Source organism: Dunckerocampus dactyliophorus, chromosome 2 (genome assembly GCF_027744805.1).
Source record: "Dunckerocampus dactyliophorus isolate RoL2022-P2 chromosome 2, RoL_Ddac_1.1, whole genome shotgun sequence".
Lineage (NCBI taxonomy): Eukaryota > Metazoa > Chordata > Actinopteri > Syngnathiformes > Syngnathidae > Dunckerocampus > Dunckerocampus dactyliophorus.
Window position 1 is genome coordinate 31,236,893 of NC_072820.1, and position 15,804 is coordinate 31,252,696.

The 15,804-nt window shown below is 38.6% G+C and overlaps 1 protein-coding gene across 6 annotated transcripts in view; it reads left to right on the forward strand.

Annotated features, from left to right (window-relative positions):
- Positions 1–15,804, forward strand: part of LOC129168513 (zinc finger MIZ domain-containing protein 1-like) — a 159,984-nt gene that overhangs the window by 117,278 nt on the left and 26,902 nt on the right. For 4 of the 6 annotated variants that reach the window (XM_054753878.1, XM_054753886.1, XM_054753896.1 and 1 more), the window contains exons 4-5: positions 874–987; positions 8,500–8,605. In XM_054753878.1, the coding sequence (XP_054609853.1) occupies positions 874–987; positions 8,500–8,605 (220 nt within the window). Of the gene's footprint in view, positions 1–873; positions 988–8,499; positions 8,606–12,799; positions 15,242–15,804 lie in introns of those variants that run through there. The other 2 variants (XM_054753924.1, XM_054753915.1) reach the window with 1 other exon arrangement.

Genomic DNA, 15,804 nt, shown 5'->3' on the forward strand with positions numbered 1-15,804 from the left:
AATATTAAATATAATCTTAAACTGAGTTTTTAAAACCTGCTTAATGGTTTGGAAACACTTTTTTGTCACTGAAGTGTATGTTAGCCACAGGAAGAAAAGCTCTGACTCTCTTGGAGAGAAATAGTTTGGCTCCAACTGTTAGTTGGCACGAATAAATCTGGAAAGCCCGAATATAAGACTAGGGGAAAATACCGTCTTATATCGACTTCTCTTGCTCAGCCTTTGAGACACTTGTTGTCACTGGTGTGCGTGTGTGTGTGTGTGAGAGTGACAGGAGGAAAAGAGCTCACTCACTTTGGGAGAAGTCGTTTGGCGCCACCTGTTGGTTTACATGCAGAAATCTCTCGCCCCAAACATAAGATGAGTGAAAAATACCGTCTTATATTGACTTTTTAAAACTTGATCAATGTGTGAGACACTTATTTGTCACTTGTGTGTGAGTGAGTGAAAGGACGAAAAGCTCTGACTCGCTTGGAGAGAAATGGTTTGGTGCCACCTTCTGGTTTGCATATATAAAGCTTGTGACCCAAATATAAGACAAGGAAAAACAGGTATCTTATAGTCATCCATCGATCTTCTATGCCGCTTATCTTGCATCTTATATTGACTTTTTAAAACTTTCTCAACATTTGAGACACTTTTTTTGTCACTGAAGTGTGCGTGCATGCCAAGGAGAAAAGCTCTGACTCACTTGGGGAGAAGCCGAGAAGGCGCCACCTGCTGCATTGGATACATGAATCTCTAGACAGCTATGGAAAAAAGCATCTTATATTCGGGTCAATATGCAAGTGTATCCACTGAATTAAAGTGACTAACATTTGGTCCGCCTGACTTCTTCAATCGCTGTTTCCCATTTTTCCCCACCCTCTCCAGCACTTACAAAATCCAGCAAATTTCCAAACGGCAGCCACGGAGCTGTTGGACTGGTGCGGCGACCCCCGAGCCTTCCAGCGCCCATTCGAGCAAAGCCTGATGGGATGCCTCACGGTAAGCTACCACCCTGCACCCCAACCCCTCCTTCCCTCCTCCTGCTCCCCCTTCCCTGGCAGCCTCACACTCAGGGTTGAAGGATAAGTTAGGGGCCAGTAAAACAACTGCTGCCTTGGTGCTTTCCACAACTCTCTAAAGGGATTGCCAGAGAAAGGAATATTTCTCTCCTGCCTGATCTTGACTTGAGGTCACAAGGGGGAAAAAAAAAAAAAAAAAGAAGTGTGCTAGTCTGTAAAACTGCCGCAGTCGCCGTCTGTGCCGGAAGACTTCAGGGATGAGCGCAACAATGTCCTCAAAACACAAAGCAATCACGTCCAGAAAAAGGAAATACTGTTTGAAAGCTGTTATAAAGCCTGCGGGGGAAGGGGTTGTGATTAATTGAAAAATCACCAAGGACGGAAAAACATGGCTGCTTTCAGATGTGTTTGCTACATCGCCATTTGCATTCCTTAAACAGTAGGTAAATACTACATACTGTATGCATACTGTATGCTGTGGTGTTCCATGTTACACCAGTCTTCACCTGCAGCCTAGCATCAAGGATTAGCTTCACATATGTGATGACTTAAAAGTATCCACTTGAACTCAATTATTTGCTTAACGTACAATATTTGTATATCTAGGATTATTTCATATCTACTGTATATGTATATGTATACATATGTATATATATATATATTGTTTTATTTCAATTTTTTTTAAAAAGAAAACTCTATGGTGTTCCTGCGCACCACTCGATGGAGCCTACGCACCACCGGTGGTACTCGCACCACAGGTGTAACCAGTGGTGTCCAAACTGCGGCTTGGGGCCAGTTACGGCTTGTGACTTGTTTATTATTGGCCCGTGGAACGTTGTAGGCCCTCGGTAGAAAAAGTTTGGTCACCCCTGTCTTATGCCAAGGGCGGCCAAACTTTGCAAAAACTGAAAGGAATCAGGGAGCCATTCTGATATTTTACATTTTACAAAAATGGTTACAAACGATCCAACGTAGATACGCTAAGATATGATACTGTATACATTTCACTGTGTTATAGGTGACAAAACGTATTATTTTTATTGTTATTATGATTAGGATGACAGTAGAGCTCTGCTTTATGCGGGTGTCATTTTCCATGCTTACCAGTGAATGGGAAACATTTTAATAATTGATATGCCCATAAAAATGTCTATTTTTAATAATAATGCCCTAACTATGCCTTACACACTTACTAAATGCATTTAAAGTATAAAACGTATTGGTATCATTGAACAGGTGGAGTCACGGTGTCACAGTCACAGCACACAACTATACTGTGGTCAAGGACCTCAACCTCAACAACATGACCAGCAAAGCATAAATACTAGGACTGTCAAAGTTAACGTGTTAATGGAAATTTGCTTTAACTAAACTTTTTTTTTTTAATCCGACATTTATCCTGTTTGACCCCTGGCTCATACTGTAGTTTGGGGAAATGCAGCAGTATGGAAATTGATGTGGAGCCACTAGCGGAAACAAATATTGAGCAGAAGTGGAGAAAGAAAAGGGTATTTTGAATGCTAAGTTTAGCTTCAAAGCGCTGGAAGATGGCTTCTCCACGAGATCAAAGTTGCTGTATTTTCCGGACTGTAACTCGTTTCAGAGTGTAAGTCGCACCTGCCAAAAATGCACAATGAAGAGGAAAAAAACATATACAAAGTGGCACTGGACTATAAGTTGCATTTTGAGGGGGAAATTTATTTTATAAAATCCGAAACTAAGAACAGACATTTCATCTTGAAAGGCAAGTTGTAGTGATAACAATAAAATGGAGAACAAGAGGCTAAATAGGCGTCTGTTAACGTAACGTGAATAGGTGGTTATGTTAACATGACATATACGTAGTTATTCAGGTAACTATAGCCTAAACAACCCCCAAAGTCATCTATGCTCATCAACCCTGGCACCTACCTGGATGTGGAGACATAACTGCACTGTTGACAAGCCTTTTCAACGTCTTTTCAAAGTCATTTCAGCATGCTTGAAATTAGCAACGTTATGTGTGCCATTGCACACATTAAATTATATTTACATAATGTGGAAATAACGGCACATAATTGTTATGTCATTTGTCAGCAACAAGCCAAAAGCTCTGTCTTGGCCATCCACACAAATACGCTGAAGCCAGATTTGTAAAAAATCTTTACCCTGGCCGGAGTTCTCCAAAATCTCAGTTTTTAAGGACAAAAACCTCTGTATGCGTGTGGATGAGAGGCCAAAACTCATAGAAAAATGTGCGGTTTTAAAATATCCGTATTCGGATGGACAGAGCCTCAGTTGTCTTTATAAGTAGATGTTTACATGGTACATTTTCAGTGGTACAGGAGTGATAGCAGTAGCAGATACTGGCACACAAGCCTAGAGCGCCCTCTCGTGGCTGTCAGTGAGAAAAAAAGCATATATAAGTCGCTCCAGGGTACAAGTCGCAAGACCAGGCGAACCATGAAAAAAAGTGCGACTTATTGTTTGGAAAATATGGTATTTGTATCTACTGTCGCTGTGAGTTCTGTTGTCACGGAGTACGTCGAGTCTCAAATACCGGAGAGAAGAGAGACCTGTACTGGTATTTTTTACTATAATTGTCATTTATACAGCGGTACCTTGGCAAGTGTACCAACTAACGAGTGTTTTTTAGATGCGAGCTGTCTCTTGGCTGAATTTTTGCTTTAAACTGCGAGCAAAAATTTGCTATTTAGGGAGCTTGTGTCAATGTGACAAAGTCAGAAGAGAACGCACACAGCACTCAATGAGATGGCAGTAAAGGCTTGCAAGGAAATGTATTAGCGTTATTTTTATCATTTATTAGCGATTTATTAACGTTTGTGCTTGAGGTGCTGTGTACTTCCATGTCTTTGAAGTTGCCAGACCAAGGAAAGTGTAATAAAGTGTGTCAAAGAGTGTTTGGAAGTGAAGTATAAGCAACAGCATGGCTGCACTACAGGGTATGGACACAGTCTTCGTTCTATAAACTACTGGCCGTTCTTGAGCACTCTACTTTTTGTAAGTTGTCGATATATATTTTTCTAACATTACAAACCTTTATTTGTATTGTTAGTCACAATTACATTTTGTGAGGTTATTTGTTTGAAGAGAATGCTATGTGAGTGATGGACAGTTTACCTTACCAACGTCTACTTGTTGTACTTTGTGTTTGTTTTTATACATTCAGGTCGATTTTGTGTTGAAAAAAAACAGAATGTTTAATAAACAAAAATGTGCCTAAAGGAAACATTATCAAGTCTCTTGTTGATAGGTGTATTAAAAACTTTTAAATTATCTTTCAAAGGTACATTTATTATAGATACAAACGTTTCTATCAGCGATTAATTCTGATTATTGTGAGTTAACTATGGACAAATTGTGATTAATCGCGATTAAATATTTGAATCGATTGACAGCTCTCAGCTATTTGAACAGAGGTATGTAAGCTGTACATTTTACCTATCACGTATTTATACATTTTTACCGACTTGTGGTGACGTTTTGGAGAGTCACGAATGTGCGGGGGTCCACTGTGTTCGTATCAACATTTCAACTTCTTCTCCTCAATTTTAGCTCTTTTTCGCATTTTTGCTGTTTTCTTTATTAATTTTGTCTTTAGAATGTGCTCTCAAGAGCACTGCGTTCAGTACTACAAGCACAATTTTCCAACTGTCAAATTATAAGCAAGCAGACGGGGGAAAAGACAACCTCGGCAGTGCCTGAGCGCGAGCCGTATACAGCCGCCTTGTGAAATGCACCGCGTACGTCACGAAACAAGCTTAAGATTGCAACGTGCATACTGCAACGTCTTGAGAGGGGTGTAATATTGTACCGCGCTTATGTGCATAATGTAGGATGATAGCCATGCAGGCAGAATGTTTGATGCGGCTGTGCAGGTGTACCTAATGTTGTGACCAGTCAATGCATGTTACTGTTGCCACTGTCTGTGTACTGCCAACTGAAAATGAACCCAATTCTTATATTGCAGTTAGCACACCTGTTTTATGATGACTTCATGGAATAAGACAAGAACAGTGGTTATGCTACCCCAATTGAGTTGCATGAGTCACTGACGCAACACAAGCCTGCACAGCGCAGTCTTGTCAAATGCACCGCGTACGTGACGAAACACGTTTACCAAGTAACTTCAGATAAAAACCCAAAACATAATAAAGTGGAGGCAGTGGACAACGCCACACGAGCCGTTTTCAACTTGCCAATTGCACCGTGTACGTGAATGAGGCACCGATGTGTCTAGGGAGGGGCGGTCGCTGTGTGTGACTGGCCAATCACAGAGCGCAAAGAGTGAATACATAATGAGGATTTTCATTATTAATGACGAGATGTACTCATTTCCTGCTCGTATTCGGAACAAATGCATTTTAAAAAATGCATTAAAATGCAGTAGCTGACACGACTATTTAGTTAGCATGTTGTCATTTAGCAACATTACAGTTGGACCTAACCTCTTCAGACTGAACTGCGGTGCGCTAAACTGGACTTAAATTACAGAAACGGCTAAACTGAAGATGCGTCTCTTTATTGTCGTTTGGGGCATTTTGTTTTTGTACTCCCAACACCAAACAAGAAGATTACGATCGCCTGTGAAGTTTATGGCTTGTATCGACGAGAAACCATCCTGTTCCGTGTTTACGTCACGCAAAATGCTAAAAAAAAAAAAAACAACAACAGAAAAGGGATGTAAAGCAATTTGTGAAATTGTCTCTTATGTCAAGCCCAGGGGGGCAATTTCCTCACGTCAAAAGTACTGCATGTTGCTTTTCAATACCGCAACATAAGCATCAACTAGCGTGCAGCCTTTTTATTTTAGGAAGGTTCATTTGGGAACTCGACTGCAGACGACTGAATATGTGTGTTAAAAAGGCGCTTTGGCTTATGGAGCGCCACCGCAAACCCCCTCTGGTTTGGGACAATTAAGGTGCTGAATTTAGAAGTGAGTTGAGGCTCTAATTAGACAGCCCTTACGTGTATATCTCCGTCTTAATGGAGGGGATTCCTAGTGTAAATAAAAGGGAAGATATGCATACTTTGTGTTGGTGACATGTCAAGACTGACTATCTTTACATAAGATAATGACACGGTGCCAGGAGCGGGGCTCAGCTGCACTACTTTGGGCTTTCAACGTCTGCATGTGACCTTCAAGGAGTCTTTGCGTCTCTTTGAGAGGATGCTAGCACCAGTAAATCAAAGCTAGGTCTGCCAAATAAAGTCGTATGTCTGTGACTGATGAGGCGGTTCACATTAGAGGTGGGAAATGCAATACGATAATATCACAATACAGTAGATCCCCGCTTTTTACGGTGATTACGTTTCAAAACCACCAGCAAATGGCAAAAAAATGTGAGTGATTAATTTTCCAATAAAAATGTCTATTTTAGACGCCCGTCACCCCCTCAAACCTAGCATGGCAATGACATTCTCCTCTGATTTCCGTCTCACAGCACACAACTATATTGCGCTCACGGACCGGATTATGTGCAAAAAAACAGCTAGTTTTCTTGCACATGCAGCATAGCAGAAAATGTAATACTTGAAATTAAATAATATAAACAATTTTTTTTTACCAAAAATCAGCGAATTTGCATGGCCATGAATGCTGATTCGTGATTTTGCAGAGAGCCGCTGTACAGTGATTATGTGCAAAAAAACAGCTAGTCGTCTTGTAGCATAGTAAAACATTTCATATTTGAAATAATTAACATAATAATACAAATTTTGAACAAATATTTGCAAATTTGCATGGCTGTGAATGTTGATGCGCAAATTTTCTGAGAGCCACTATGTGCAAAAAACAGCCAGTCTTCTTGCACATGTAGAATAGCGAAAAATGTAATATCTTAAATAATTAAAATAATTTACATATACATTTTATATATACATTTTTTGACCAAAAATTCTGTGCATTTGCTCGGCTGGGAATGCCGAATTGCGAATTTGTGGAGATCCACTGTACAGTGATTATGTGCAAAAAAAAAACCCACCTAGTCTTCGTGCACATGTAGCATAGCAAAACATGTAATATTTGAAATAATTAAAACAATAATAACAACTAAATTTTGACCAAAAATCAGCAAATTTGCATGGACTTTAATGCTGAATCGAGAATTTTTGGAGATCCACTGTAAAGCAATTATGTGCAAATAAACAGCTAGTCTTCTTACACATATAATGTAGTGAAAAATTTAATAATTGAAATAATTAAAAGAATAATGGGATTTTTTTTTTACCAAAAGTCTGCAAATTTGCATGGCTGTGAATGCTGAATCGCGGACTCACAGTGAGCCACTGTACAGCGATTATGTAAAAAAGACTAGCTAGTCTTCTTGGACATGCAACATAGCCAAAAATGTAATAATTGAAATAATTGCTACAAAAGTATACATTTCCAGTTCAATGAAAATCTAATTTGTCGGTTTAACGATTTTTTTTTCAGGGCTAAACACAGTTAAACATTTTTGCACTGTAATGATGTGATATATTACGAAAAATTGCGATGGCTTGCGTTGAATCCCTTACATCTTCGTGAAGTAAACTGGTACAACTTAATCTCACCAGTGCGAGGATGAAGAAAAATTATCATCAGATTAAATTCGGGAAACAGACCTTTCGATTCTGATGAACACACCGACATTTGTGCACTGAGCACAATTTTATTTGCATCACAATCTCTATTTTGCGTGTTTGTAACAATACTCCACAGCTCAACATTTAGCAAAAATGTTGTCTATTTTGAAATAGGTGAATAGAAAAATATATCGATTTGTCAAATTAACATTTTTTTCAGGAGCAATTTACCGCAAAATGTTTATTATTGTTGAACATTTTTTATTTTAGACTGTACCCTGAGTGGTAACGATTCAAATGTCACAATGCTAACCGGTACACACCTTAACCTTACCAAGTGTGTTATGTTCAAGAAAAATGATGATAGCATCTTTTAACCAATGACATGACATAACGTTGTTTTGGCATTTGTACATTATGCACGTGGCAGTCATGCTTACTTTTTTGTCAACAGCTCAAGCTGTGAAATTACACTTGTACTTGAACACATACTGTAGCATCTATCGGCTGCATCCGACATTTCTTGTGCACTAAACACCGGTCACGGTTTTATTGGGATCATGTTCAAATTCTGTGTGTTTGTAACAGTACTTGAGATCTCAATATGGGCCAAAAATGGTACCTCTGTCTTCAATTTTGGTGAAGTTATGACCCATTTTGTCAGAAAAAGGCAACAGTTTAATCTGTTCTGACCTACTGTGGAAACTATTTATGCTAATGCTGTTTGTACTGGTTGACAGTTGTCAACATAACCGGTTGTTGACATAACGGAAATCTGAACAGAAACTAGCCATTGCTTGCATCAGGAAAATGGGTGATAATAAATTGTTTGTTTGAAACAATTGTTACGCTACATACACAGTATTGTAAATAACCTAAGGATGTGTTGCTGACATTATGCCGATTTTTCCCTGTATGTGTTCAGGTGGTCAGCCGTGTCGCCGCACAGCAAGGCTTTGACTTAGACCTTGGCTACCGACTCTTGGCGGTGTGCGCCGCCAATCGTGACAAGTTCACTCCAAAATCAGCAGGTAAGGCAAAAGTTTTTCTGCCCCCTTTGCCGCCGTACCCGGGCCAAAGTCAGTGTATCAGACGTGATATGATGGGATCTACCATGGTGGCGCTGTGAGGGTTATTGGATTGGTGTCGCGGCATTGGAGAAGCGTAATGAAGACGTAGAGGCTGTCAGTGGCTCGATAGATAACAAGGATTTTTACTATTGTTTGATTTGATTTACTATTGTCTCTGGGTTTGCGGGGTAAGTACGGCCGTATACAAGTAGTATATGCTTATGTTTTCCTATTCCAAGTGGTTACGTGAAGTTATGTCAATCTCCAACTTCTTTATTATATCACTAGCATTGGTGTTTGTGAGAGTCCTCAATGTTTGATTATTTAGAGCGCTTTGGGCTGCTGTAGCAGCCTGCAAAGCCCCCAGACGCTCTGCAGGGGGGGGGGCCTCCCCCCACATCAAGGAGGTTGTTAAGGCGCAAAGAAAGCGCTCTGTGGCAGCCAAGGAGATGGCCCTTAAATGACTCTCCCCCAGGGCCCCAGGGGCAGGACCTGTTCCCTGACATCCAGCAGGGCCGTTGCCCGGTGACCGCAGAGGGGGAGGGGGAGGAGGGGAGTCACAAAGTTAGCTCTGCAAAAGCAACGCTTACAGAAGCTGGAGAAAGTTCAGTGTCTAGCATAGGAGCCGGCTTTTTTTTTTTTGTTAACTAGGCAATTTTCCACCTTTTGGGGTATCAGGGCCGTTCTCTAACTAATGTGTCAGTAGATCACACTCTGCTATACAAGTAGACGTTTGACACATGTTTATCATAACCTAATAAATTGTACACTTTAGCGTTTAATTCAGGGGTGTTCAAAGCGCGGCCCAGGGGCCTTTTGCAATCTTCAATGGGCCTTGGCACATTCTAACAATACAACTACATAGAAGAAAAGAGCATCAATTTTACAAGAATAACGTCAAAATATTAGTAGAATAAGTAATAACAGATAAAAGCGGTAATCTTACCAGAAAAAAAAGTTCTTTTAGAAGCTTAAAGTTGTAAGATTAAAGAAAAAAAGGATGTTATTTTCTCAAAAGTCATAGTATAACAAGAAAAAACAAAGCAAAGAAGAAATGTACAATTAGGTTGGGGGGGAAAGTTACAATATTACTAGAATAAAGTCGCAACATTTTGGGATAAAGTCATAATATTACAAGGAAAAGATCCACGAGAATAAAGTTAAAATATTTGAAAAAAAAAAGAAGTGAGGGAAAAGGACCCAGCATTCTTTGATTATTTTTTTTTAGTATGCGGCCCTCGCTGAAAAATGTTTGACCACCCCTGCTTTAATTGGCTGTAGTGTAAAATATGTATATTAAATAACAAAATACACAAATGTAGCCTTTTTTAGTCCAAAGATTGTACTCATGGGAAAGAGTCCTTCAAAAGGGATGCAGATTGAGAAGATTTAAAACAGGCTTCCTCAATGCATGCATGGGAAGTAGCCCATGTGACAGCACGCTGTCACAGTCGCAATTTGAAGACAATAACTGCACAATATTATGATGAAAAATAAAGTCATTTTAGTAGCATGAAGTTGAAATATTAAAGTAAAAGACGTACTATTATGAGAAAAAACTAAATTGGGTTGGAAAAAAGTCCAACTTTATGGGAATAAAGAAAGATGAATAAAAAATAATAATACGAGAAGAATATTGACAAGAACATTTTACAAGAATTTTAAAAGAAACAAGAAAAAAAAGTTGCAAGAGAATGAACTTTTTAAAATTAGGTTGGGGAATAAGTTATAATATTATGGGAATAAAGTCATAATATTACGAGAAGAAAAATTACCAGAAGAAAGTTGAAAGATCTGGAAAATTTAAAAAACAACAACGGCAAAAATGGAAAAATCTGCAGTAATTTTACAGGAATAAAGTCAAAATATTAAGAGAAAAAAGTTGTATTGTAACGAGAAAAATGTTAGCAATTTTACGAGAATAAACTCAAAGTATTATGAGGAAAAATAATGCCATTTTGGTAGCATAGAGTTGAAATATTCAAGAAAAAAATATATATTTTGAAGTCGTAATAATATGAGAACCAAACAAAAAAAAATAAAGTTGTAATTTTGGGAAAATTAGGTTGGGAAAAAAGTTATAATATTATAGGAATAAAGTTAAAATATTATGGCAATACAGCCATAATTATTATATTAAGAAGAAAAATTACAAGAAGAAAGTTGAAGTATTTGGAAGATTAATAAAAAAAACCCAACTTTTTCACCAATATCACAAAGCTGAGATGCAGTTTTTCTTTTGAAACATATAAATAACTTCTTGGCATATCTACATGTGTTGCTTTACTACAATGTAAATATTAAATTGTCAAAGTTGCATCTTTTCATTTTTCACTATGTGGCCCTCGCTGGAAAAACGTAATCTAATTTCAGGTCTTGTTCTAAACGGGCCCTGATCAACTTTGTGGGCATTTCGACTACGTCGGACGGTGCGATTGTGCTGTTTAATTTGTCTTTGTCAGCGGAATACACCTGCGGACCACAGGAGGATATTTGGCGATTACAGCTGATTTCAGCAGTGTAAAAAAATCAATGTTAGCTTTGACATCCATTACAAAGTCACTCATTTGCAGAAAAGCTTAGCTGTGCGGAACTCACGGAAATAAACGTTGATCACCTTGACACAAACTTTATCAGCTCGAAATTTTGACACTTTGAGCACTTTTTTAAAGATATGGAAAGATGTATTTTTTCCCCTGAATGGCGCTTAACAGTTGACAAGACAAGAAAAGGCTGCGGTATAGTCATTTCATGACTTGAACAACTGATAGCTTCAATGGATGCACTCAGGAGGGGGGTGGCTCCTTTTTTTCTTTTTTTTTGCCTTTGTGCAAGTGGCCCACAATGCACAGGGGCGGCTGGGGGGGAGTTAGTAGTGACCTCTTTGTGAATGAGATTAGCCCGTTCTATTAATCTGTGATTACTAGGAACGTCTCAGCACAGGGCGTACGCCGTTGCACGTGGATCTGTGACGGCATCAAAGTAAAGTGAGGAGGGGGTTTGCTTGCTCTCATAGGATAAACTCATCAAACCCCCACCCCCTCACCAATTTATCAGGCTTGATAGGGATGCTGCAAAAAAACAGAACAAAAGCTTAATCGCAATTTTTCTACTGCATGGCTCAGAGTGGTACATTCCCAATTGTTTGCGCTTCAACAGGCTCTTGGAATTCCTCGCCTCCAAAGGGTGAAAGGAGGCTCCGGCAAAGCAGACAAAGTTATTCATCTCGCGAACAAACAAGCTTTTTCAGCAGATAATTAGTCGGGTAGGCTAGGTTTGTCTCCTAGCTTGTGTGTGTGTGTGTGTGTGTGTGTGTGTGTTTTAAACACATGTAGCGTCACTCGATCATTACACGTCCTCGCATGATGGGGATAACCTCGGAGAGCGAAAGTTCACCGACAAGGAGGCTTTTGTCAACCATAGTTGATGCTGCGTCATCTGTGTCAGGACAGTCCTGGTACAGAAAAAAAAATCCCCCTATAAGAATGTCCAGATTAGCACGATTGATCATAACAAAAGCAAGTCTCCATATTGCACAGCGGACCCAAGGCCTGATGTGTTGCACTTTGGCCTCAACTACCTATTTTGTAGGCTTTTAAAAATCTGAGCGCAGAGATATTAATTAATTAGTTGATTAATTGATCTTTAAAATGCAGATTACTTCAAAGTTGGTCTCATTTGGTTTGATGTTGAAAAAAATCACAGCTTTCATAGCATTTCATGTTTTTTTTCAAAGATTGTTAAAAAAATCCATTTTTTCAATTTAAAATTATTAGTTGAAATAGTTTTTAAATATTGAAACATTTTGATTTAAAAAATAAAATAATCAAAACAATTTTAAGGAATAAAATATTTCTTAAGTACTTTCATTTTTAAAAATATTTCTTAAATATTTTAATTTTAATATTTTTTCAATATTGAAATAAAATATTTAAAATTTAATGATTATAAATATTCTACATTATTATAAATAAGTATTATAAACTATTATACGTATTTCAGAAATATTTCAGATATATCTTACATATTTTAATTAAATTAAAATGAATAAAAACATCTTAATTGCATTTCTTTTTTACATATTTAAATTTTAATTAAAATGTTTTATTTAATATTTAATATTCTGTTATATATGTAATATATTGAATATTTAAGAATGAATTCAAATGAATTGGAATAAAAATATTTCTTAAATATTGGAATATTTCTTGAATATATATAAAGAGTAATTCTACCAGAGATGGCAGCATTATCAAGAGATGATTTAGGCCAAAAACTAATTTTCATCAAAAAATGACTGAGGCCATTATTTTAATATGGTGACAATATTTGAAATGATTTGTTAATTAATGAATCATTTTTCCTTTTAGTTTTTACATCAGTCAAGGACATTTAGCTTGATGATCTAAGAGGCAAGTATCCACATTACTTTATGCTCGTTGCCATTTAATAGCAACACAACCGCTCAGCATTTACAATCCAATCAAAATCCGTACTGTGGCACTCTTTCAGTACAAGTTGGCTATTACTTTTCTTGGCTCAAACACTTATCAGAACCAAAATATTGGACATTTTCTAGTGAAAGTTGAAGACTAGACTAAGGGGTCCTGTGCAGGTCACAACCACTAGGGGGCATAGCTTCACAATATCAAGGCTTTGCTGTGATGTGTGATGTGCGATGTGCTAAGCAGCGGTATATTCCTGAGTTTGTTTCTTTGATTTTGACTTTACAGCATCTTTCATCTTTAAATGCAATTTCCGAGAACGTCGACGACATGCGTTTCAATTATGACGCGTGACGTAACAAATAACGCAATCAACGTGGCGCTCGTACTTGTCTTCTTTTAATGGCTTATCACAACAGAAATATTGGACATTTCCTGAAAGAGGTGACGAAAGGCCAAGCGAAGCACTTACTCACTTCATCCTATCCTGTCCTTGCATGTTATCCAGGGATTGTTATGATATGCGGTTTTGTCCTGAATTCATTTATTTCGTTGGTGTTTCCACTTTACGACATATTTCAACTCTTAGATGGTATTGCTTCACATTTAGTTTCAAATATGCAGAAGAAGGTTACATTAAAGTATTGCTATATCTATAGTACATCAGCTATATACAGTAGCTACACTTGACATGTTTTCATTAGGACAGTAATCCCTCGCCACGTTTCAGAAGTATAGGAATACATCATGCTGTTCTGTGGTTGAATACAGCCTATCATGAGTCCAAAAGTTTGCCTATTGAAGCACATTTTACACATTTTTTGCCTAAATTATGCATTGTCAAGCACAGAAATGGCTAAAAGAAGTAAAATACTAATAAAAGGTACTCGGAAGACGCATTCAAAGACGCTACTATGATATGTAGTATTCTACACTGGCCACTAGGTGTTTAATGTTGTGCGAGACACACAAGCACCAGACTTGATTGCCGGAACAACAGGTTTTTATTGCAGGTTTGAATTATTTCAGAACAGGCAAAATAATTCCCTAACACGGGCTATTGTTGTGTCCGTAACCCAAACTTCCGGTCCTCCCCCCACTCAGCTTCCCTTACAGCAACACACACAAGCGCAAGTCTTATTTCTATCTTATTTTCTTTCTTTCTTTCTTATTATGTCCACTGCATTGGGTATTACTAGCGTAAAGGTGACTATCGGGGTGTCACTCCATGTCTAGAGGGCTCTAACAATGTTAAAAACATATGTAGAAGTGTTGTAAACAGGTTTTCTACAAACTCTTCTATTGCATTTACAAATAAGCAATGGTACCTGTTGGGAATACACTTATCACAATCACGTCTGGAACCAATTAACCGCAATAAATGAGGGGTTACTGTATTGCTATTGTTATTACTTTATAGTCCTATTATTAGATAATTTTATGTTTAAAAATATTATTCCAATTACAGTATAGTATTATTCATCGCCAGAGATTGCTACATTTGACACATTATTATTATTATTATTATTATTATTATTATTATTATTATTATTATTATTATTATTATTAGCTATAGCTACACTAGAGATGTTTATATTATTCAGATGATTTTCAAATATCTGTGTTCATCCAAAGAGCCTGGCTGGTGAGCTCTAATTGGCCCCTCCTCCTCATCTTCCATGCATCAGGAAGCCACAACACTAAGCCTCTTCCTCCTCCTCCTCCTCCTCCTCCTCCTCCACCTCCTCCTGCATGCCCTTAATGACTATTTTTGGTGGATTAAGTGGTGTAAAGAACACAGCTTGGAATTGCTACGTTTATATACCTGTATACAGTCTATATACTGTACATGACGCTGGGCATGCCCTCTTGCTGCTTTTCAATGATTTTGATGGAGTCTTGTGTTATTTGAGTGTGGACTGAGGCCAAGAACCAGGCTGTCTAGCACATTAGGCACCACCCCCTCTTTGGAAGTTTGAAATGTGAGCTGCCTTTTTTTTTTTTTTTTTTACTCCCCTCCCCTCCTGTCCTGTCTCCCTTCTGGCTGTGTGGCTCTGCTTCTGTGTGATGTGTGTATTGGGAGAGCAAGCAATGGATCACTAGACAGAAAACAGGAGATACATCAATAGCAGCTGCATACATACATACTGAGGTGAGGAGATAAGCATTTTGGTTCTCTTTACTCCCTTCTTGTCTTTTAACCCTTCCACTTCCTGCTAAATCATTTGTTACCTCCCTCACACATCTCCTATGCTGGTTATCCCCCCCACACTCCCCCTCCGGTGGTGTTCTTGGGATTGTTTCTTAGCCCGAGTGCATGGGAGCTGGTAGCACATAGCCGGTGAGGAGCCCATTAGCACAACGGCTCCATCTGTGATTGGCTTTGCGGAGTGCGGCCATGAATAATTGATGTGCATTGTGCACAGGCCGTCACTGGACACGCCGGGAAGGAGAGAGGAGGCGCTGCTGCTCGGGGAGGTGGGGGAAGAATGCTACAGAGGGGAGAGCAAGGTGGGAGGGGGGCTTTAAAATAGCTGCTGGCTTCACTAGTGCAGAGATTATGGCTCCCCCACCTCTTCCACCACCTCCCGTAACGCCCTTTGTTCCGCTTCATGATGGAGGAGTAAGCATAGTTGCCGTTTGTCTTGTTTGCCATTGGCATTTTTTACACCTCAATGTCGCTATGAAAAGGAGGAGATAACAGTCAAATTGGCA